This window comes from Rhinopithecus roxellana, chromosome 1 (genome assembly GCF_007565055.1).
Source record: "Rhinopithecus roxellana isolate Shanxi Qingling chromosome 1, ASM756505v1, whole genome shotgun sequence".
NCBI classification, from domain to species: Eukaryota; Metazoa; Chordata; class Mammalia; order Primates; family Cercopithecidae; genus Rhinopithecus; species Rhinopithecus roxellana.
The window spans coordinates 135632232-135656440 of record NC_044549.1 but is presented as its reverse complement, the minus strand read 5'-3'; the positions used below and the strand labels follow the sequence as shown (position 1 = coordinate 135656440).

General features: G+C 41.7%; 1 protein-coding gene across 2 annotated transcripts in view; it reads left to right on the top strand.

The window, feature by feature from the left end:
• USP13 (ubiquitin specific peptidase 13) overlaps window positions 1–24209 on the top strand; it is a 139425-nt gene that overhangs the window by 52712 nt on the left and 62504 nt on the right. For both annotated transcript variants that reach the window (XM_010378670.2, XM_010378671.2), the window contains 6 exons: window positions 1372–1514; window positions 3210–3394; window positions 14362–14456; window positions 15869–16056; window positions 23252–23323; window positions 23686–23779. In XM_010378670.2, coding sequence (XP_010376972.1) covers window positions 1372–1514; window positions 3210–3394; window positions 14362–14456; window positions 15869–16056; window positions 23252–23323; window positions 23686–23779 — 777 coding nt within the window. The remainder of the gene's footprint in view (window positions 1–1371; window positions 1515–3209; window positions 3395–14361; window positions 14457–15868; window positions 16057–23251; window positions 23324–23685; window positions 23780–24209) is intronic.

Genomic DNA, 24209 nt, shown 5'->3' with positions numbered 1-24209 from the left:
AATATATTTTCAAAGTTTATTTATATTGTAGCATGTATCACTATTTCATTCCTTTTTATTGGCAAATAACATTCCATTGTATGTAATACAACATTTTATTTTACATTCTATTTGTTATATCCATAGGCATTTGGGTTGTTCCCATTATTTTTATTTTTTATTAAAAAAAATTTTTTTGAAACAGGGTTTCTGTCCTGTTGCCCAGGTTGGAGTGCAATGGTGCATTCTCAGCTCACAACAGCCTCTGCCTCCCAGGCTCAAGCAATCCTCCTGCCTCAGCCTCCCGAGTAGCTGGGCCTACAGGAGCATGCCACCACGCCTGGCTAATTTTTGTATTTTTGGTAGAGATAGGGTTTCACCATGTTAGCCAGGCTGGTCTCGAACTCTTGACCTCAAGTTATCTGCTGGTCTCAGCCTCCCAAAGTGCTGAGATTACAAGTGTGAGCCACTGTGCCCAGCCCCATTTTTTTGACTAATATAAATAATGCTATTATGAACAATTGTGTACACGTTTTTGTATGGACACATATTTTCATTTCTCTTGGGTACATACCTATGGTAGAATGGCTGGATCATGCGATAACTGTGTTTAACCATTTGATGAACTACTGAACTGTTTTCCAAAGCGGCTGTACCAGTTTACTTTGCAACCAGAATATAAGTTTTTAAAAGACAGCTAGAAATAGCTTATAGCATTAAGCCAATAGCACATTGGGTAATAGGCATATGGCCAGAATTAATCGGGTAGGGAGAGGGCAGAGAGTCTGTTTTCCTCCTCCCCTGTGGTCAGTTGGTCCTGAGCAGGACATCACAGATTTGCTCATGATGTGGACTAATCTGGCACAGAGACACCCAGGCATGTCCCTGTCCAGGGTCACATTTGCACCAGATTAAGAAATGGAGCCATGCTGCTTACATTCCATTCAAGTGCCCTTGACCACATGCCATTGTGTGATGAGTTGAGGATATTGGATATCTGAGTGTACATTTGTTATGAGGAAAACACACCACTTGGGTAAATCCTGGGCATTCCTGTATCTAATTTCACCCTTGCAAATTGTTCACCTCCTACTTTTCACCCTGCTTGCTAAGTGGTAGGAATTGTTAAATCTGACCTCTAAGCTTGGGCTTAGAAAATGAATTTAGTTTCTTGCTATCTGTGCCATTGTCAATACTACAAACACTAGGCCAGGGACAAAACCTAGCTCGATCCAGGGGAAGTGCAGGAAGACAGGATCTTTCTCTTGTGACACTTGTGCTGTTTGCATTTCTTCAGTTTTTAAATTCACATTGTAGTGAATTTGCTATTCACTAGGAAATTGTTATTTTCTCAAACTGTTTTTATATATTACATCTGGGTTTGTCTTATAGGTAACAATTGCTTGTGATGCAGTTCTCAGCTCAAAATCTCCATACAGAAAGCAGGACCCAGACACGTGGGAAAATGAATTGCCAGTATCTAAATATGCCAACAACCTCACCCAACTGGACAATGGTGTCAGGATTCCTCCAAGGTGAGAGTCAAATAGCAGAATGGAACTTTACTCCCTAAAACTGGCCAAAGGAATATTTGTTTTCTACCTCTTTTTTGAATTGGCAGTTATATTTTTTCTTACCAGATGCCTTTTATTAAAAGTAAATATAAAACTTTTCTCTAAAATTGTCTGTAGCTTTGTAGTAGATGCTGAATATGCCCAGTCCATACCCCTAAGCCCTTCCCTGCCCTGAAGCTGCCAGTTGCAAGCACTTGCAACCCTTTGCTTGAGAGCTTTTTCTGCTTGCTGAAGTCAGTTAGGCCGGTGCATGGGACAGTCAGAAACACCAGAGTGAAGCTCCCTCCCTCCTCCTGGAGCAGCCCTAAACCAGCAACTATGGCGTGGGTGGATTCATACCCCAGTTTTCTGCCCCTCCAGGTGGGATATCTGTCTCTTGCAGTTCCCTACGTGGCCTGAGCCCCAGTCACCCACAGTATACATTTGCTCACTGACATATCCTGTACCAGCTTCCTACCCTTGTTTGTCTCTCTTCCCCGCTTCCCTGGGATCACCTCCCAGAGAAGCCATTTACCTTCACTTTTTTGTCTCAGAGTCTTGTTTTAGGGCAATCCAACTTACAAGTCTTTGGTTTTAACATTTTGGCTGGAATACTCTTTGGGCTCCATTCGTGTCTCCTCTTATTAGGTGCCGGTGTGTTTACAGAGACAGGTATTGGTGGATAGGCAGACTGATTAGGAATGTGTCTGATTTGGTTGAATCCTGACAATTGCATGGCATTCACCTTCTATGTGGTCTTTGGAAACGAGAGTTACTTCTGGACCTCCGTTTCTCCGTTTGTAAAAATAGAGATGGTAATACTGATGCTGAAAGGTGTTTGTTAGAATTAAATGATGAGACTTCTGTAAGGTACTTGGTATATAATTGACATTTAGTTTTTAGTCAAGTTGGTCTCCTTTCTAATTAATTTAGATTTCCATTGTAGTTGGATTTGTATAAACTAGCTTTACTGTATGTGATTAATGCTTTAGAACTTTGGACATTTATACACACGGGATCCTTAATATTTTAAACTTGTTCAAGCTCCACTGTCCCTCATGGAGGAATTTTAAGGAAATGAGCTTCTCTCCTAGCCCGAAGTTTTGTGTCAGTTTTCAAAAGTAAAAAAGGCCACTCGGAGATGCTGGGAGGGGCTAATCCACATCTGGGAGGCAGGCAGGGTGCTGAGTGATCCTGCTACTCTGGGAGAGGAACAATATTTTTTTTTTTTTTTTTTGAGACAGAGTCTTGCTCTGTCACCCAGGCTGGAGTGCACTGGCGCAATCCTGGCCCACTGCAACCTCCGCCTTTCAGGTTCAAGCAGTTCTCCTTACCTCAGCCTCCTGAGTAGCTGGAATTACAGGTGCCCACCACCATACCTGGCTAGTTTTTATATTTTTAATGGAGATGGAGTTTCGCCGTGTTATCCAGGCTGGTCTCGAACTCCTGACCTCAGGTGATCTGCCTGCCTCGGCCTCCCAAAGTGCTGGGGTTACAGGTGTGAACCACCATGCCTGGCCAACAATGTCTTGAGGGGAGAAAATGGGGAAGCACCAGTCTCTGTTACTTCACTGAGCCTTTGTTGTGACCTGCCTACCTGAAACCATCTGTTTTCTTAGATGTTAATTTTTAAAATTATGCTCTGGCTGTTCTGACTACTCTCCAATGGCTTTCTAGTGGTTGGAAGTGTGCCAGATGCGACCTGCGAGAAAACCTCTGGTTGAATCTGACTGACGGCTCTGTCCTATGTGGAAAGTGGTTCTTTGACAGCTCTGGGGGCAATGGGCATGCGCTGGAGCATTACAGAGACATGGGCTACCCACTAGCCGTGAAACTGGGAACCATCACTCCTGACGGGGCAGGTGAGTGCGCCTTTACAGACTTTGGGAACATGCAGTGGCTTCCTCTTAGATTTCACCAATCCCTGAATCCAGGTGGTTGGAAGGTATAGGCTCTGGATGCAGACAGCCCAGGTTTGAATCCTAATTCTGCCTCTTATTAGTTTTGAAGTCTTGAGCAAGTTTTCTAATCCCCCTAAGCTTTAGAGTGCTTATCTTGAGGATAACAATAATGGTACCTCTTTCCTGTGTTTCTTAGTGTGCGTAAAGCATTTAGCTCAGTGTACGCCTTAAGATCCTAATACAAATTGCTGCTGTTGTTATTTTCCTTCTGTGTATCTCTTGGCTAAGAGGACAGAGCAGGAAACAGGATTTGTGAAGTGAGTGTGAATAATCAAGTCTACTGTTAGAACAGCAGGAGGAAGCCCTGGAATCCATTACAGGGATTAAGTATCATTTTAGAAACAAATGGATTAATTATGGAGAATATGAGTTTTAAAGGATACCGTGTGTTAAAAGAGTCCCTGAAATCACCTGGCAGTGATGGTGTTCACGTTCTCCAGGGGATTGGAATTGTTTCCTTCTTGCACTGTCAGCTTCAGAGTTGGTTGTGTTTCTTTTTGTCCTCACATGGTGTGCTTTGAAACATTAGCTTTTGGCCATGTTTGTACAGTTAATACCTTCTACCATTTTGCGAGGGAAAAAGACAATAATATCAGGATCAGTAATGAGAAACTTAAATATTGAGCAGTGGCTATAAAAACCCATCATCTAATCATCATTGGAAACATTTATTAAGCACACATCTGAACTGATACCCAGCTGGTCTTCTCCATTTTCCCAGGCTTTATTTAGTCTCTGTTTCTTCTTTGCTGTAAGGTAAGATGTTTTCAGGAGAACTATAAAAACGCATCTTCTCTCTTTTCTCTTTTTTCTGTTATTTTTCAATGATGGAATTAGCCCGCCTCAGAGTTAATTGCCCAAGATCTTTTCATTAAATAAGGGGACACTTTTCACCAATCATTGTTTTTTCATTGAACCGGTGTAGTTTTTCGTTTGATATATAATTGGGGACTGGCAGTTAGGTCGTGTCAGGATTCTTTGGTTTCACATTTTAGAGAATTTTCCTGCTTTCAAGTTTTGTGGAATTATTTTAACTCATTAGAGACAAGTAGCTGAGAAACCCTAGATACTGGTACCAAAGATTTTCCCCCAAAGTGAATAAAGATACACACAACCCAGGTCTTATCCTAAATCTTCGGGATTGAAAGAGGAGATTCAGGACCTGCGTTTGGATTGAGGGTTACAGCGTGGTGTTTACAGGTGATTGTTATTCAATGAGTGGGTGTTGAATGACTTTTCTCTATGCCCTTCTCCTTGTCCTTTTAGGGGATTGTAGAAAGAAAGATTTGCAATGTAGGAATTCTGTCAGATAAAGTTGCAAGGGGAGAATAATTCAGATTTTCCGACTTTCTATGCTGTCTTGTGTAGTTCCTTTATAGGACCAGTTATTAGAAATTCAGTTCTCAGAAGAGCCTGTTCAACACTATAACTGTTCGTGTATGCAGCTTAGTTCTTCTAACTTTGCAGTTTGAAAGCAAGTCTATGTCTTACTCATCTTTGGGTTCTATACAAAATCTTACACATCTTATGCACAAATACTTTTGTTAAATGAACCAACTGGTATATAAGCATTTGAATACAGTCATGCGTCACTTAAGGATGGTGATATGTTCTGAGAATGCATCATTAGGTGATTTCCTTGTTATGTGAACATCGCAGAGTATACTTGGACAAACTTAGATGGCATAGCCTCCTTCACAACCAAGCTATATGATGTGACCTGTTGCTCCTCAGCTACAAACCTATATAGCATGGTACTGTACTGACTGCTGTGGTAACACAATGGTAAGTATTTGTGTATCTGGACATATCTAAACATAGAGAAGATGCAGCAATAATATGGTATATCAGATAGAAAATGGTCACCTGTATAGGGCACTTACCATGAATGGAACATGCAGGGCTGGGGGTTGCTCTGGGTGAGTCAGTGAGTGATTGGAGAGTGAGTGTGAAGGCCTCGGACTTTAGTGTTCACTACTGCAGACTATAAATACCATACACTTGGCTACACTAAATTTATGAAAACGTCGTCCTTTTCAATAATAACCTCTTACTGTAATGTTTTTACTTTATGAACTTAATTTTTTTAACTTTTGGACATTTTTGTAGTAACACTTAGCTTAAAACATAAGTACATTATACAGCTGTACAAATTTTTTGTTTTGATTTGTTTTCTGAGGCAGAGTCTCACTCTGTCACCCAGGCTGAAGTGCAGTGGCGTGATCTCAGCTCACTGCAACCTCCACCTCCTAGATTCAAGTGATTCTCCTGCCTCAGCCTCCTGAGTAGCTGAGATTACAGGCGCCCCCACCACGCCCAGCTAATTTTTATATTTTTAGTAGAGACGGGGTTTCACCATGTTGGTCAGGCTGGTCTTGAACTCCTGACCTCAGGTGATCCACCCACCTTGGCTTTTCAAAGTGCTGGGATTGCAGGTGTGAGCCACCATGCCCAGCCATTTTTTTTTTTTTTTTTTAATATCTTTATTCTACAAACTTTTTTCTATTTTTAACTTTTGCTTTTTAAACGTTTTTATTAAATATTAAGACACAAACACACACATTAGCCTAGGCCTACACAGGGTCAGTATCATCGGTATCACTGTCTTCCACCTCCACAGCTTGTCCCACTGGAAAGCCTTCTGGGGCAATAACATGCATGGTATGATAACAATGCCTTCTTCTGGAATGCCTTCTGAAGGACCTGCCCAAGGCTGTTGTACAGTTAACTTTTTTTCATATAGAAGCAGAAGGAATACTGTAAAATAACAATGAAAAGTATAGTATAGTAAACACATAATATGGTAACATAGTCATTTATTATTATTATCAAGTATTGTGTACTGTACATAAAACCATATGTGCTATACTTATATGTGACTGGCAGTGCAGTAGGTTTGTTTACACCAGCATCACCACAAGCATGGGAGTGATGTGTGTAACGCTGTAATGCTACAACATGATGGGTTATGACATCACTAGGTGACAGGAATTTTTCATCTCCATTAGAACCTTATGGGACCACTGCCATGTATGCAGTCCACTGTGTGACCAAAATGTTGTTATTCAGTGAGTGATTATAATTAGATTCTATTTAAATGTATGCTAATCATAAAGGCAAGAATTAATTCTATTCTTTGTGTATCTTTAGTTTTCCAGAAGCTTTCTTTTCGAATGGGAAACTTATTTTAAAACTGCTAAATAGAGTAAATCTAGTTTCTTTTCTTTCAGTTTTAAGAAAATTTTATATTTTCCTCTTGATTTTGAAACAAACAGATATTCAGTGTAACATATGTAGAAAAGAGATAAAAGTTGAGATAAATCAATACAAACTACTAGTAATACCACCCTCTAGACTGCTCAGTTAATAATTTAGGTATTTCATTTCAGTCTTTTCTCTTTTTTTAAAGGGTTAATCAATTCATACACACACACGTACACACACGCACCCATCTCACATTTTTACAAAAATTAGATCATACTGTATAAAGTTTTATTCCTTGTTTTTCTCTATTTGGCATTATGTTTTTCTATATTATTAAATATTCTTCAGTATTTTATGATGGTTTCATAAATCATTTCACTATTCTGTGAGTGGTTACAATTTTTTTTCTATTCTGATGAACATCCTTGTATATATGCAAATCTTTGGGTGTTTGTGTAGTTATTTCTTTAGAATAAATTTCTATGACAAAAAGAGTTAAATCTTTAAAATTTTCAGTTACCAAGATTCTCTTTTAAACAGTTGTAACAATTTACATTCCCATCAACAGTGTATGATAGTACTCATTTCAACAAATCCTTGACAACTTTTTTATTAAGACTTAAAAAAATAACTTTGCTAATCTGGTGTCTTGTTTTAATTTGCGTTTCTGATGAGGCTGAATATTTTCCTTCGTATTCTTGGCCATTTGTGGTTCTTTTTTGTGAATTTCTTAGGCCAATTTTCTCATAGGTTTAGGTTTTTAAAAATCGTTTTTTAAGAACTCTTTGATTATTAAGAATATTAACCCATTATCTTCCACAGTTGTTGTTGTTTTTGTGAAGAAGAAATAACTTTTAAGGTTTTTCTTGTCATATAATTGACAGTATTTGAATACATACTTCTATTTCAATCATAGAAAGTATAAAACATTGGCAACAGCAATGCAGATTGTATACACTATGATAAGGGTTGTGAATTCATTTAACTAAAATAATGTTAACTTTTTGAAAAAGATCAGGCTTTGATTCCTGCATATATTGTGCAGAGCTGGTTTTAATAAAAGTAATTATTTTCTGTCTAATTGTGATTTCATATTAGTTTATGGAATGCATATATTCTATTTTGGTTTCCTTTAAATCTGTTTAATAGATTGCTAGCTGTAATTTTTTGTGTATTTAAAAGCTACTTAAATTTAAAAAAACATGCATAAAGTTTTCTTAAATGTCTAATGATGAGCCTTGTGGACATTGAGGCCTGGGGGTAGGAAGCCCCCTGTTCTGCGGGGCAGTCATCTCTCGGTGAAGTTTCCACTGCTGAGGGTCTGTTCTTCCACACTCACTGGGCTTACTCAGGCCAGTTCAACTCACAAGAGACGAAAGTCTCAAAGTCGGCATTTGTTTTTTAGTTCATAATGAGAGCCACAACTGCCAGTAAGTAGGATGTTTATGTCCGCTTGACCAGTACATTCCTTCCCTGTGGGGAGATGAATTATATTTAGAAGATTGCTTAGTGAACGTGGAATCCAAGAAGGTTGTGGACTCAAATATTTAATGGTAGTGTGATCTGATCATCCTGATTTCCTTTCCCCCAATAAGGATATATATGTCCAATGATACCTCATCCTTGAGGTCTCAACTTAGATTTGGTTTTTCAAAGAAGCTCTGGTCCCTCAGTCTAGGCCAGAGTGGTGGCATGCATAGTAAGAACGGGCCCCATATGAAATTCTACTCTGGGTCCCCATGGGTACAGCAACAAACAAACCAAGAAGCAGATCACTACACAAACAAACAAAACACTTTCCTCTGTGGGAGGACACATTGTTTCGGCGAGGCAGGGATGAGGTTCTTGGTAGAAAGGGAGTAGGGCAGGATGGAGGCAGGATAGGGTGTGTTTTTCTTCCATCATGGAAACTAGTTTACCCGAGAAGATGCTTTGGTGTCTTGGGTGATTGCAGGAGAGTCTTCCAGATATGCCCAAGGCAGCTGTGAAATTACCTATTCTATTGACTGTACCAGCTTCATAGCATCTCAAGCTGGTCTTTCTTCTTTGGTCATCTTTACCCCCTACCTGGGCATAAGTTCCCTTGAGTTTCTCCCAGACCTAGGATTTGGAATCAGGGCATGGACTACTTCATTTTAGTTTTGGCCTGACCTGGGCCCCTCCTGTGTGCCTCTGTGGTACTTCCTGCTGCTCTGTCATGGTACTTTTCATAAGACCCTGTTAACAGTTTATTTAATGGTGGTCCCCTAGGACAGCAGGGCCTAAGGCCACATTTCTTGGGCACTGTTATATCTCTAGCATCTAATAGTGTCCCTCACACATAGTAGGTGCTCAGCAAATATTATGGAACAAACAAATGGAGGAAGACACACCAACAAAGTCTGCTTCTATTTGGGAGGCTGTGTTTTGAGGATTGTTTGGGCCCAGGAGTTTGAGACCAGCTGGGGCAGCATAGTGAGCCCCTGTCTCAAAAATTTAAAAAAAGGCAGAGAATATTGGCTCCTCTGATTTACCTTTTTTCTATTTTATTAACATCTTTTTTACTCTTACCTGTTTTCCTTTCCTGACTATAGTCTAGGTTTTGTCTGTCCTGGTGGTTCTCTCTCTCTTTCTTTTTCTTTTCTTTTCTTTTTTTTTTTTTGAGGCAGGATCTCACTCTGTTGCCAAGGCTGGAGAGCAGTGGTGCAATCATGGCTCACTGCAGCCTCAACTTCCTGGGCTCAAGTGAGCCTCCCAGCTCAGCCTCCCAAGTGCTGGGAGCACAGGTGCTTGCCACCACACTCCATACTCGGCTAATTTTTTTTTTTTTTCATTTTTTTGTAGAAATGGAGTCTTACTATGTTGCCCAGGCTGGCCTTGAACTCCTGGGTTCAAGTGATCCTCCTACCTTAGCCTCCCAAAGTGCTGGGATTATAGATGTGAGCCACTATGCCTAGCCCTGTTCTGTCTCTCTCTCTCTCTGTCTCTTTTTTTTTTTAAATTGAGACAGAATCTCACTATGTTGCCCAGGCTGGTCTCGAGCTCACAGGCTCAAGCTATCCTCCTGCCTCGGCCTCTAAAAGTCCTAGGATTATAACCTATTCTCTCTTTAAAGATATCCTACATGCTGGCCTAATTTGTTTGTGTTTATTTTTCTTTCTTTCTTTTTTTTTCTTTGAGATGGAGTCTCGCTCTGTAGCCCAGGCTGGAGTGCAGTGGTGTGATCTCGGCTCACTGCAACCTCTGCCTCCTGGGTTCGAGCAATTCTCCTGCCTTAGCCTCCCTAGTAACTGGGATTACAGGTGTGCGCCACTACGCCCGGCTAATTTTTGTATTTTTAGTAGAGACGGGATTTCACTATGTTGGCCAGGCTGGTCTTGAACTCCAGACCTCATGATCCTCCCGCCTCTACCTCCCAAAGTGCTGGGATTACATGCGTGAGCCACTGCGCCCAGGCTTGTGTTTATTTTTCTAGTGTAGCTGCTGGAGTTGTCTTGTTTTTCTTCTTTTCCTGTCTGTAGCAGATGGCGTAGAGGCACACACATGTGGACTCCTGGTGGAGAGATGCAGTTTGGGTGGACAGATCTGTGCTGACTGAGGAGAACCTCTCTTCATTTTCTTCTCTCTGATTTATTACTTGGTGTTTGACCAGGAGCTTTGCTTTTTCTCTCCACTTGTGAGAGAAGGGCACCAAAGCTGGCTTTCCTAGTTTTTGCTTTGTTTTGTTTTTGAGATGGAGTTTCGCTTTTGTTGCCCAGGCTGGAGTACAGCAGTGCAATCTTGGCTCACAACAACCTCCGCCTCCCGGGTTCAAGTGATTCTCCTGCCTCAGCCTCCTGAGTAGCTGGGATTACAGGCATGTGCCACCATGCCAGGCTAATTCTGTATTTTTAGTAGAGACGGGCGTTCTGCATGTGGGTGAGGCTGGTCTCGAACTCCCAATCTCAGGTGATCCACCTGCCTTGGTCTCCTAAAGTGCTGGGATTACGAGCGTGAGCCACCACGCCCAGCCTTCCGTAGTTTTAACACAAGGACTTTTTGAGGTACATCCTTACCTCTCTCTCCCTTCTACTTTCCTGTAGGGTAATCTGGAGGGAGAATTTGGACTTCTGCCATTTTCTGGGGCCTAGGATAAGGGTATAAAAGTCACATGACTAAACCATGAGACCCTTCACACCAAACCAGCATTTCTTCTAAGACTATTTGAAATGTTAAACTTTAAACTTATGAGGGCAGGGACTCTGCGTGTCTTATTTAACATTATATCCTCAGGGTATATATGTATTTGGTATTTAGTTAATATTTGCTGAATACCATGAATGAGTGAGTTAATCCTGGTGGTTGAACAAGGATGACCCGCGCCAGGCATGCTAGTCCTAACAGCATAATCCTAATAGCATACCATCCAATAGCATCATTTTAATCTCTGGGAATTACTTAGAACATTTTGATCTGGTTTCTTACAGATTGTCAATCTTGCTTCTGGTTCGTCTCTATCTCTGTCTGTGCTCTCTGAGCTTTTCCTTAATTAATCTTTAAGCTTATGGCACATACTGCTTTCTAGCATGCTTGTCACAAATGGGATATTCTTGTTCTAAAAATTTTTTAAAATATTTTTTTCTTCCGCGGATTGCTGCCTCATGTTCTATGTGGTTTAGTTTGTCATTTAACTTGAAATGAAAGGATGACTGGTTTGCTTCTAAAATAAATGTAGTTACTCATGAAATGCTTCTTGGGCTATTCCTGGGAGGATCCCTCTGTGAACTCCCTAACCGTGATTCTTGGCTTCAAGTTTTAGGCCAAGCTGGGGAGCGTGATGGGTGATGCTTGTCAGGAGTTACCTATTTACTACCGTAGTTTCTGTACTAAGACATGACTTTGCTAAGCTGAAGTTGGGAATAAAATGAGTTCCCCAGTGAAAAACATACAAGACAGCATTTTCAGCCACTGAGGCCACTGAAAACTTTTTTTCTCTGACTACATATTTACAAATTCTTCATGACTGCCAAGTTTGAAGATCACAGTTCATTTTCAGGTTTCTTGTATGTTACTCACTAAACCGTTTTTGTCTTGGGGATGAGAAATAACTATAGCATTTGACCAAATCATGTCACATCTTTGGAGCAGTTAATGGCTGGAGGTATGAAATACGATTTTCTCAATGTGGCAAGAGCCTAATGGGTTATGAACAGTGGAGGGCTGTGTTGTTTTCACTTATTTCAAAATTCTAGGCCAATGCCAGTGGTTTAATTCTGGCAGTTTTATTATTTTCTAATACAGTCCTGATCATTAGAGGCTTAAAGTCTTAAGTCTTCAAACTATCTCCCTAATTAATAACAACTGAAGTGCCAAGGGAGTGTCATTTTCACCTTCCAGCTAGTATCTGAGTGGAATTTTTTGGTCCCTTGTCATAGATTAAAAATACTGTTGATGTATTTGTTTCAAGTTATTAGTTCAAAGGTTTTTGTTTATTTTATTAATATTTAAACTTTTAGAAATTTTTCTTCTTAATTGGGCTGAGATTTTGTCTTTTGTTTTGCTTTTGAGAACACTGAATTATGTTTAAAAAATATAAATGAGGGTTGCTACCCACAGTTATAATGGGCCTCCGGGGGAAGAGGAATAGAAAAGACAGCTATACAATGTTTAACTTATTAATAATAGAAAGACTGAATTTCTTTCGGGAGCAGGGAGTCTCTATATATCTGAGTATGGGATAGAAGGTCACATAGCTTCTATGCATTACTTTTTTTTCCCCTGGTGATGTTCCAAGGAGTAAGGAACTCCTTGGACATTCTGACTTATACTGTCCCAAAGAGTGATATCTTCATATCCATTTTCCTTGTTATAGATTTTGTTTTTCAAATAGAGCGAAGAAATTGTGGGTTTTGAGTCTTCATTCCTTTTAAGGGCCTAGGTTGGTTCTTCACCAAGTCTATTGGTATCCTGTTCTGATAGATATATTTTTTCTTTTTTTAGAAACATTCTTTTTTTTTTTTTTTTCCTGTTTTTTAGAGACAGAGTCCTGCTCTGTCACCCAGGCTAGAGTACAGTGACATTATCATAGCTTACTGTAGCCTCAAACTCCTGGCCTCAAGTGATCCTCCTGCCTTGGTCTCCCAGAGTGCTGGGTTACAGATGTGAGCCACTGCACCTGGCTAGTGTCCTGATATACCTTCATAAATATTCTGTTGTAGAGGGAAGATTGGGCCAGGAGTTAGACTACCTGGGTTCTGGGCCACTTGTGGGATTTAAGGCAAAAATCGTTTAACCTTTATGAACTTCTTTTCCTTATCTGCAAGATGGGCTTGAAAATGTCTGTTCTGTCCTCCTCACTGCACTGTGTGTGAGGATGGATAGGGCAGCAGATTGGATAGCTTTGGACAACCAAACAGTCCTCCAACTTCACTGTGCACCTGAGGATCTTGCTAAAAATGCAGTTTCTCATTCAGTCGGCCTGAGGCGGAGCTCAAGATTCTGCATTTCTTTTCTTTTCTTTTTTTTTTGAGATGGAGTCTCTCTCTGTCGCCCAGGCTAGAGTACAGTGGCACGATCTCGGCTCACTGCAAGCTCCGCCTCCTGGGTTCATGCCATTCTCCTACCTCAGCCTCCTGAGTAGCTGGGACTACAGGCGCCCACCACCACGCCTAGCTAATTTGTTGTATTTTTAGTAGAGACAGGGTTTCACTGTGTTAGCCAGGATCGCCTGGATCTCCTGATCTTGTGATCCGCCTGCCTCAGCCTTCCAAAGAAGATTCAGCATTTCTAATGAGTTCCCAGGTGAAGCTGCTGCTTTGAGTCCATACACCGCACTTTGAGAAGCCAGGTTCAGTCAAAAGCCTCATGTTGTCAGGTGGGATATTATTGTCCCGAGGAAAGAGGCAGCCCACCTCAGCACAGAGCTTACCAACACTAGCGTCTCTCAAATGGCCGGGATGTGGATCCCAGAGGCCCTGGGGCAGTGAGGCAGGGCAGGGATGGCTGGAGTCTTGAGTATCCCTGGAATACCAAACATATGGTCATTTTCTATGTGTGCTATGAGGTGGACCCGTTAGGGAAGCGCCACACAGTCTTCACAGATCTCTCGCTGGTTCTGTGAGATGTGGACATGAAGATAGGAAAGAAGGGATGTCGGGGGCAGGTGGGAGGTGGAGGTGGTGAGGTGGTAGGTTTGAGAATATAGAGGGTTTCATGGGCAGAAATTCGTTGTCTCAGATGGAAGAAGCTGCCCTGAGGGCCTGTGTGTTCTCTCTGTTCCCCTGGAGATTCCCCCTGCCATGGCGGATGGCCATCACCCCCTCTTCCTGTGCCCATGCCTCTTCCTGAGCTCAGAGTTATGCCACTGTGGTTTTAGTTAGAAAAATCGAGTGTCAGGCATTTATATTTGTATGCTTATTAGATACTGTTCTCTTTTTCTTTTCTTTTTTTTTCTTTTCTTGTTTTAGAAAACTGAAAACAAAACAAAAAAAAAACTTTCCAAAATGTCAAAAGAATGATATGTGTGTATATTTACAAAAAAATGCCTGTATTTATCATTTATCTTTGCCCTTGTTGAATGTTAGAAAGTTTTCGTTTTGTTCAGTGATAGCCCAAGCCTGGTGTACAGTAGGAGTTCAAAAAATATGTGTTGGATATTCAATGACTTGATTACTGATTGCAGTGCTTATTTTCTCTTCATCCGCTAGATGTTTATTCTTTTCAAGAAGAAGAACCTGTTTTGGATCCTCATTTGGCCAAGCACTTAGCGCATTTTGGAATTGATATGCTTCATATGCATGGGGTGAGGTCTCCTTTTGTTTCTGTTTCCACCTTACTTGGGGTAGGGGTGGGGAGAGGGCGAGGGAACTGCTTGATTTATTTAATATATAATTCCTCTAATGTGGATCTTCATTTTATAGGTTTTAGCTTTTAATTGTTGCATTTACTTCTTGCACTTAATTAATAGATGTTTTCTTTTGATTGCCAGCTCAGATTTTTTTATGCTGTAATAAAAATGGCACCTCATCAAATACTCTTTTGGTTTAGTTGGAGTTTACTTGCAAAATTAGTCTCCTTTGATGGGCAGTTGTGTGAATCATTCTTTGTTCACGAAGCGCAGATGGTGTAGGGAGATGACCTTTAAAATTATCTGTGACCAACATCACTTTAATTAATTTCAGGAAGGGAAGCAAAGCTCCTAGGGGACAGAACGAATAAACCAACACATTACCATTGATAGAGAAGCTCTGCTTCATTTAATATTGTGTTTTCAAGTTGATGTCATGACTATATAATATTTTTCCCTTTAAGGAACTATTTAAATGTGCATTTTGATTTAGCCCTTTCCTTCCAGGCCACCTCCCTCTCTTCATGTTCCCATTCTGTCTCCTCTTTGTCACTCATTTCTACTTTTTTGTTTAGTTTTCTGTGCTCTTCTTTGCATCTCCATCCTCTTTCACGGCACTTTCAAGTCTCATGGTTTTAGTCCATATCCTCTCCAGCTGCCTGGCCTTTTTGTTTGCTGTGTTGCATTGAATATTCTCTTGAATTTAGTCTACTTGCTTCTTTTTTGATTCCTATTTGTTCTTCATCCTCCTCCTATCTCTTTCCCTTTCAGTCTTTCTCTCTTTAAAATCTTTTTTTTTTTTTTTTTGAGATGGAGTTTCGCTCTTGTTGCCCAGGCTGGAGTGCAGTGGTGTGATCTCAGCTCATTGAAACCTCCGCCGCCCAGGTTCAAGCAGTTCTTCTGCCTCAGCCTCCCGAGTAGCTGGGACTACAGGCATGCACCACCACGCCTGGCTAATTTTTGTATTTTTAGTAGAGACAGGGTTTCGCTATGTTAGTCAGGTGGGTCTCGAACTCCTGACTTCAGGTGATCCGCCCACCTTGGCCTCCCAAAGTGCTGGGATTACAACTGTGAACCACTGCGCCTGGCCTCTCTTTAAAATCTTTTTCGTGTGTATTTTAAAAATTGTGGTAAAATATATAATATAAAAGCTACCATTTTAACTATTTTTAAGCGTGCAGTTCTCTGGCATTATGTACATTCACATTGTTGTACCACCATCACCATCTCTCAGTCTTGTTTATTTCTCTGTGTAATTGGGGGAAAAATGGCAGAAACATCCTATGCTATTAGAAATAATTAATGGGACATGACCTTTGAATGGGAATCACATTTAAAGTTGTTTTCCTTCAATGACTTTGTCTCAGACAGAGAATGGGCTCCAGGACAATGACATCAAGCCGAGGGTCAGTGAGTGGGAAGTGATCCAGGAGTCGGGCACGAAGCTGAAGCCAATGTATGGTCCTGGCTACACGGGTCTGAAGAACTTGGGCAACAGCTGCTATCTCAGCTCTGTCATGCAGGCCATCTTCAGCATCCCAGAATTCCAGAGAGCGTAAGTGCCTTCCATGCAGACCAGGGCGTGCAGCACCGCCCTGCCCCAGCTAGGTCCAGTCCACTCAGTGTGTGCTGCAAAGCCCATCTTTATTGCTTCAGGACATTTTGCCACCTTTTCTCTGGCCTGCCTTCTACAGAGACTAGGTGAGAACACTTGTCAAGTATTATGGGGATCAGGTGAGATAAGAAGAGCTTCGTGGCTGGGCGCAGTGGCTAACGCCTGTAATCCCAGCACTTTGGGAGACTGAGACGGGCAGATCATGAGTCCAGCAGTTCGAGACCAGCCTGACCAACATGGCAAAACCTGTCTCTACTAAAAATACAAAAATCAGCCGGGGGTGGTGGCATGAACCTGTAATTTCAGCTACTCAGGAGGCTGAGGCAGGATCACTTGAACCCGGGAGGCAGAGGTTGCAGTGAGCTGAGATCGTGCCACTGCACTCCAGCCTGGGTGACAGAGTGAGAAGACTCTGTCTCAAAAAAAAAAAAAAAAGAAGAGCTTCGTAAACTGAAAAGTACCATACAGGGGTTTGTTATTAATAATGGTTTCTGCTTTTTGACCATCACCCTATATACCAAGAATATATTAATCATTAACCTTCACAGCAGATCTGCCAATTCCCTCCTACAGATGCACTAGGAGAGATCCAGTGATTGGTCTGGTTACTGTCTCTCTTGTGGTGGACTGGAATTTCCTCAAGGATTTAGGGCTTTCATTTTTTGCTATTCAAAGTGTGGTTCATAGGCTAGTGCTGCTCCTTGTACTGCTAGATGTGGGCCTGCAGTGAGATAAGTTTGGAAATCGAGAGTGAGTGCTGGGAAGTTGTAACAATTTGACGTTGCTGTTGTGTCTTACAAGCGGCATTTCATTTTTCTAATAATTTCTGTATTTTTAAACTTTTTTTATTTTTAATTATTATGGGTACGTAACAGGTGTATATATTTATGGGGTATATGTGATATTCTGATACATGCATGCTATGTGTAATAATGACATTGAGGTAATTGGGATATTCGTCACCTCAAGCATTTGTCATTTCTTTGTATTAGGAAAATTCCAATTTCATTCTTTTAGTTATTTTAAAATATACGACAGATTATTGTTGACTATAGTCACCCTGCTGTGCTATCAAATACTAGATCTTGTTCATTCTAATTATACTTTTGTACTCGTTAACCATCCTACTTGTATTTTTAAAAGGTATCATCTGTCTGAGTTGAAATAAACAAAAAAACTGACCCTTTACCACAGATAATTTGAGAGGCACTGATTTAGGTACTCTCTGACTGTGCATGTACAAGACTGCCTTCCTCCTCCCACACCGAGGGACACAGCAGCTATGTCTGTGGCTGTTTTCTTCCTTGGGTGTACTAAGGACAGGCAGCTATAGAGCCCAGGAGCTGTGGCTGGTGCACTCTCGTGCCTAAGTGTAGCGAATCATCCTAGTGTGTTCCAGAGGTAGGTTTCCACCTTACTTTAAGTGTGGAAGAGGACATGTGTGTGCTGAGACAGGCAGACAACACATCAGGAATAGTCCAGGTCATGTTTTACCCACATGGAGTTGAAATCCTAATGGCTTTAATGGAGGTTTATCAAAAGTTTGTCACATACCCTTCTCTTTCCTCTCTTGGTGTTTGGAGACGTACCTCTTCTTGCTGTTTTCTGGCTTTGAAAATTTATGGTCCATTTTCCATGTCTATTTTTCATATTTTCATCCAGCTAATAGAGAGTGAGTTCTTTTCTGCTAAGCAGTGTGCTGAGTGTGTGGGGGTCAGTGGTAAACAGAAGGACATGGTCCTTACTCCCAGGCATGAAGTAAACAGGAGATACAGGCATTAAGAAAATAATCATAGGAATGACTGCATGCTTATAAACGTGGTACATTCTATGAAGGGGAAAGGAAGGAGGTGGTCAGAGAGGAGCCTGTGGAGAAGGGGCACACATCGTGGTGCACGTGTAGGAGGAGTGAAGACAGAGGCTATGTGTTTTTAAGAATTTAGTATTTGGATCTCTCCCTAGTCTTGTTTCAGTATTCTTAAAATTTTGTGTTATCTAGTATTTTGCATTCTCATTTTATTTTCTAAACATTTCCTGGATATATTAGAACATGAGCAATAAACTATTCATATATGTCTTCAGTCTTTTCATCCTTTGACCAAATATCACTGGATTGAAATACTTGTTCTTCACATTTCTTTTTCCTCAGCAGGTCTAACTCAGTGGAGTTAGATTCAGGAGCAGTGTCTTCCTTTTGAAAGTAGAAAAAGTGACTCAGGGCCTGGCATGGTGGCTCACACCTGTAAACCCAGTACTTTGGGAGGCTGAGGCAGGAGGATTACTTGAAGCCAGGAGTTTGAGACCAGCCTAAGCAGCAAAGTCAGATCCCATCTCTACAAAAATGAAAAAAAAAAAAAAAAAAAAAAAAATAGCCGGGCATGGTGGTGCATACCTATAGTCCCAGCTACTCAGGAGGCTGAGGTGGGAGGATTGCTTGAGCCCAGGAGTCTGAGGTTGCAGTGAGCTGTGATTGTGCCACTGTACTCCAGCCTGGGCAACAGAGTGAGATCCTGTCTTTAAAAAAATAACAAGGGCCGGGCACAGTGGCTCACGCCTGTAATCCCAGCACTTTGGGAGGCCGAGGCGGGTGGATCATGAGGTCAGGAGATCGAGACCATCCTGGTGAACACGGTGAAACCCCGTCTATACTGAAAATACAAAAAAGTTAGCCGGGCGTGGTGGCGGGCACCTGTAGTCCCAGCTTCTAGGGAGGCTGAGGCAGGAGAATGGCGTTAACCCGGGAAGCGGCGGAGCTTGCAGTGAGCAGAGATCGCGCCACTGCACTCCAGCCTGGGCGACAGAGCGACTCCGTCTCAAAAAAAAAAAAAAAAAAAAAAAAAACAACTTTGGGAGGCCAAGGTGGACAGATCACCTGAGGTCAGGAGTTTGAGACCAGCCTGGCCAAGGTGGTGAAACCCTGTCTCTACTAAAAATACAAAAATTAGCCGGGCATGGTGGTGCATGCCTATAATCCCAGCTACTCGAGAGGCTGAGGCAGGAGAATTGTTTGAGCCCAGGAGGCAGAGGTTGCAGTGAGCCGAGATTGCTCTACTGCACTCCAGCCTGGGCGACGGAGTAAGACTCTGTCTCAAGAAAAAAAAAAAAAAAAGAAATAAACAATAAGAAGAAAATTAAAGAAAGGAAAAAAAAAAAAGAAAAAAATGACTCAGAAAGATTAACTGGCTTATGAGCAGCCATAGTGTAATTTGGGAACTTGGCCTGATTCCTTGGTACCCTGTGTGCCACTTGCACCTAGTTTACATTTCAAAATAATTTTTATTGAGGACTGAATCTAAATAAACTGGTATACAAATGGAATGACAACCAAGACAGATTGCTAGATAGCTAAACTACATCTTTTTAAGAATTGCTAGATTACAAACAGGAGGTATAACATCTATGAAAATTATCTAGCGTCACTTCTGCATTTTAATTTAATTTTGTTATAATGGAAGATTTCCTTCATCAGTTAGAAAAGGGATATACATTGATAGCAAAATGGACTTCTTTTTCTCCCTGACCTCAGGTGCCAGCAAAGTGAACTTTTCTGACATCAAAGATTTATTCTTGGCTGGGCACGGTGGCTCACGCCTGTAATCCCAGCACTTTGGGAGTCTGAGGTGGGCAGATCACTTGAGGTCAGGAGTTCGAGACCAGCCTGGCCAACATGGCAAAACCTCGCTCTACTAAAAAATTAGCCAGGCATGGTAGTGCACGCCTGTAATACCAGCTACTTGGGAGGCTGAGGCAGGAGAATTACTTGAACCTGGAAGGCAGAGGTTGCAGTGAGCCCAGATTGTGCCACTGCACTCCAGCCTGGGCGAGGGAGTGAGACGCTGTTTTGATTAAAAAAAAAAAAAAAATTATTCTCTTTACTCTTCTGTCTATTTAGCCTTAAAGCGTAAGCCTATTCACTAGTGTTCATCATTCCAGTGAGTTTTTTTTGTCTTGTCAGGTTTTGAGATGTGATTAAAACTGGATCATAAGAGAGCTTCTGAGTTCATCATGTTATGTATTGTTAGGAATTCTTCAGTGTAGCCCCAGCATCTAAATAGTTTAGCTCTGAAGTTCGGTTTGTGTCTTGTTTGTCCTTTGAATGGGACTGGCCCAAAGAAGCACACTCTGTTAATTTTGATGTAGGTACAGAAGCTAAGCTACAACTTCTGAGTTTGTGGACAGCAGGTGCCTAGAAGTTTCTAGTAGTTAGGGAATCCAATTAGAGGTCATTGCCAACTAATAGTGTATCATGCTTCTCTGCTAGGGTTTCATTGCCATAATGCCTTTTCTGTTTGGTTATTGTACTCAGTTATGAAAGTTAATTGTGTGATTGTGTGACATAAATGTATTCTTATTTATTGAGTGTCTTTTACATGTCAGATGCTGTTCTTGTGCTGGAGATGCAGTGATTTAGATAAAGTTGCTACCTTAATGAGATGACATTCTAGTATATAATCTCTGGAAAGACAGATACTAAACAAGATGTATTAGTCTGTTCTCATGCTGCTAATAAAGACATACTTAAGATTGGGTAATTTATAAAGGAAAGTGGTTTAATTGACCCACAGTTACACATGGCTGGGGAGGCCTCACAATCATGGCAGAGGGCAAATTAGGAGCAAAGCCACGTCTTGCCTGGAGGCAGGCAAGAGCTTGTGCACTTGTGCAGGGGAACTCCCATTTGTAAAACCATCAGATCTCGTGAGATTTATTCACTCTCACGAGAACAGCATGAAAAGACCTCTCCCATGATTCAGTTACCTCCCACAGGGTCCCTCCCACCACACATGGGAATTATGGGAGCTGCAATTCAAGATGAGATTTGGGTGGGGACACAGCAAAACCATATCACAAGTAAATTGTAAAATTGCAAATAGTGATGCATGCTAAGAAGAAAGTCAGTCAAAAGCAGATGGTAGGGAGTGAGAAAGGGTGGGGGCGCCCCTCTTGTTTTATCTGAGGGTCTGGAAAGGTGACTTGTCAACAGGCTTGAGAAGGAGCTGCCAAGCAAGGATCTGTGAAACAGCATCCCAGGAAAAAGACAGCAGAAGGCATGACCTTGAGACATGAGCAAGTCAGTCATGCTCTCGGGCGGCAAGAGGGACAAGTGGTGGGGATGTTGTGGGCTGGGGGAACACAGTGGCAGATGAGGTCAGAGAAGTGGGCAGAGTGGGGCACATGACGGACTGGAGAAAGGGATCTGCTTTTGGATTCTTCTTCCTAGAGTTTTCAGGCTAGAGAGTTAAAGACAACGGGGAAAGGACAACACGAAATAGAGGATGTGAAATAGGAAGTGAATTTAAGAAGTGAAAGGAGTGATTGTACATTATGATTGGAGATCAGTGTTAAAGTTGGCACCGTTCTGTCAGGATAAGCTTGCAGTCGCTCCAGGGGCAGTGGATGGGCAGACACAGCCAGCAGAGTGGTTCTGAACTTGGCCTGGTGCCAGGCTGCTTGGGTCCATTCTGGGCCTCATTACTTCCTCCCTGGTAGATTTTTTTTTTTTGAGATAGGGTCTTGCTCTGTCACCCAGGCTGGAGTGCAGTGGTACAATCACAGCTCACTGCAGCATTGACCTCCTGGGCTCAGGCAATCCTCCCACCTCAGCCTCTCGAGTAGCTGCAATTATAGGTATGTACCACTGCACCCAGCTAATTAAAAAATTTTTTTTGTACAGTTGGGGTCTCATTATGTTGTCCAGGCTGGTCTCAACTGTTGGGTTCAAGCAGTCATCCCTCCTCGGCTTCCAAATGTACTGGGATTACAGGTGGCTTGGAGGCTTTGGAAGCTACCTAATGAATTTGCATCCCAATTTCTCACCTCTTAGATGGGGATAATGATAATAACAATCCCTTCCTCATACGGTTGCAATGAAGACTCAACAGGCTAATATAGGAAGCCCTCCAGAAAATGGTAGCTGTCACTGCTATTGCCATTATTATTCATTTTGAGATTATTGGAACAATTTTTAATGTTAAAGAAAAAAATGACCCAAACACTTGTTAAAGATGATAAGGCAGACTTTATTCAAGGGGGCCCATGGCCATAGGTGTAGGAGCACTGCAACAGGGCCTGGCAATGGGGGAGACATTGGACTCAACTCTGATTCCAGCAAGGTCAAGTGGGGATTTATAACCAAGGAGTTGGGTGGGGCCAGGGGATGGAAAATCCCAAAGAAGAAACATCAAGGATAAGGGGTTTCTGGCTGCCCAGACTTAATGGGATTACTGCCGAAGCCAGGCTAGGCTGGTCAGATACAAGGATGGGTGATTTTCACTAAACTGAATTAGCAGGATGCTTACTCAAACTGGATCTACAAGAACAGAGAGGGAAGCCCAAGGACAGGTCCAGTCAAGCAGAGGATTCAGAGGAGCCTGACGACGTTTTGGTTTAAGTCGAGTCTTGTCCCTAACTGTACTGTTGTCTTTTTTGTTTTTTTGAGACAGAGTTTTGCTTTGTCACCCAGGCTGGAGTCTGGTGGCACGATCTTGGCTCACTGCAATCTCCACCTCCAGGGTTCAAGCGATTCTCCTGCCTCAGCCTCCTGAGTAGCTGGGATTCCAGACACGTGCCACCGCGCCTGGCTAATTCTTGTATTTTTAGTAGACACGGGGTTTTGCCATGTTAGCTAGGCTGGTCTCGAGCTCCTGACCTCAGGTGAACCACCTGCCTCAGCCTCCCAAAGTGCTGGGATTACAGGTGTGAGCCATGGTGCCTGGCCTCTGTACCATTGTCATCGAGGTGGTGATTATTGTGATGGCTTAGCCGGTGGTTCTTAACTCTGGATGCATGTTAGAATCACTTGGGGAACTTTTAAAAGACATTCCAAATCACAAGCCTCAGTCTCGAGCAATGAAATTGGAACATCTAGGGGTGGTTCTGGCTTTGGTAAATGTAAAAGAAACTCTTTGGGTGAATCTAACTTACAACGAGGGTTGAGACCCACTGATAGAAGGATAAATGTTTCAGGGAGGTCATGAGTGCTGGTAGGGGTAGAATCTCAGGAAAAACTTTTCTTCAGGTAGATTGTTTAGTTTGACAAAGGGGCAAGAAGGTCTTAGCAAGAATTTCGCTGGCTTGTTTTGGTTCTGTTCTTCTTGCAGTTGCTATGTTTTAACTGTTGCCGCTCATTTTCTAGGTATGTAGGAAACCTTCCCAGAATATTTGACTACTCGCCTTTAGATCCAACACAAGATTTCAACACACAGATGTAAGTGGCAGATTTTTTTTTTTTTTTTTTTTACGAAAAGCATCCAATAAAATGTTCATGGTGGTTATCTCTGGGTTGCAAAATTAAAGGCAATTCTTTATGTTTTTTTTTTTTTTTTTAAATGTTCCAAAATGAGAATGTGTTACTTTTATAAGAAGATAAAGTTATCTACAAAATACCGAAGAAAATTTGAAACTGGTATCAGTATGAAGCAGAATCAAATAAATAAGTTATTTGTGTGTAATCCACATCAAATTCTCCACTTAACAGCAGCTGTACTTATTGATATTCATAGGTGAATGTAATATTGCTATGGAAAAACAACAATGACCTTTTTGTTTTTGTTTCTCTGTCCTGGCCAGGACTAAGTTAGGACATGGCCTTCTCTCAGGCCAGTATTCAAAGCCTCCGGTGAAATCTGAACTCATTGAACAGGTGATGAAGGAGGAGCACAAGGTAAGCGTCCGAGCGTTTGCCATGTTGACATGTAGGTAGGGAGGAGCTTTAGAATGTGGGTTTCCTCTGATTTGGCACATGGTGGCCATAAATTTAGCAAGCTGTCAGAATAGTAATGTCATTTCAGTGTCTAGGGTGCCTGTCTGTATGCTCTTAAAAATTGTGACAGGGAATAGCTAGCCAGGGTTGGGTTTATAGAGACAGTTACTTCATGGATTATACATGTGTGCCATCATTAACCATCTTTAGAAACAGTATTCTTTATAAAACAGAGCTGAGATTGAAGGACTAAATCTCATAAAAATATAAACATTTTCCCCTTGGTACCACAGTCTTGGCACTTATAGTGTCTTCCTTCTCCTAAGCCTCAACTTTGTTGGCTAGAGTTTCTCAAGAGTCTGGTTGTTAAAAAAACAACCCACAGGGTCAG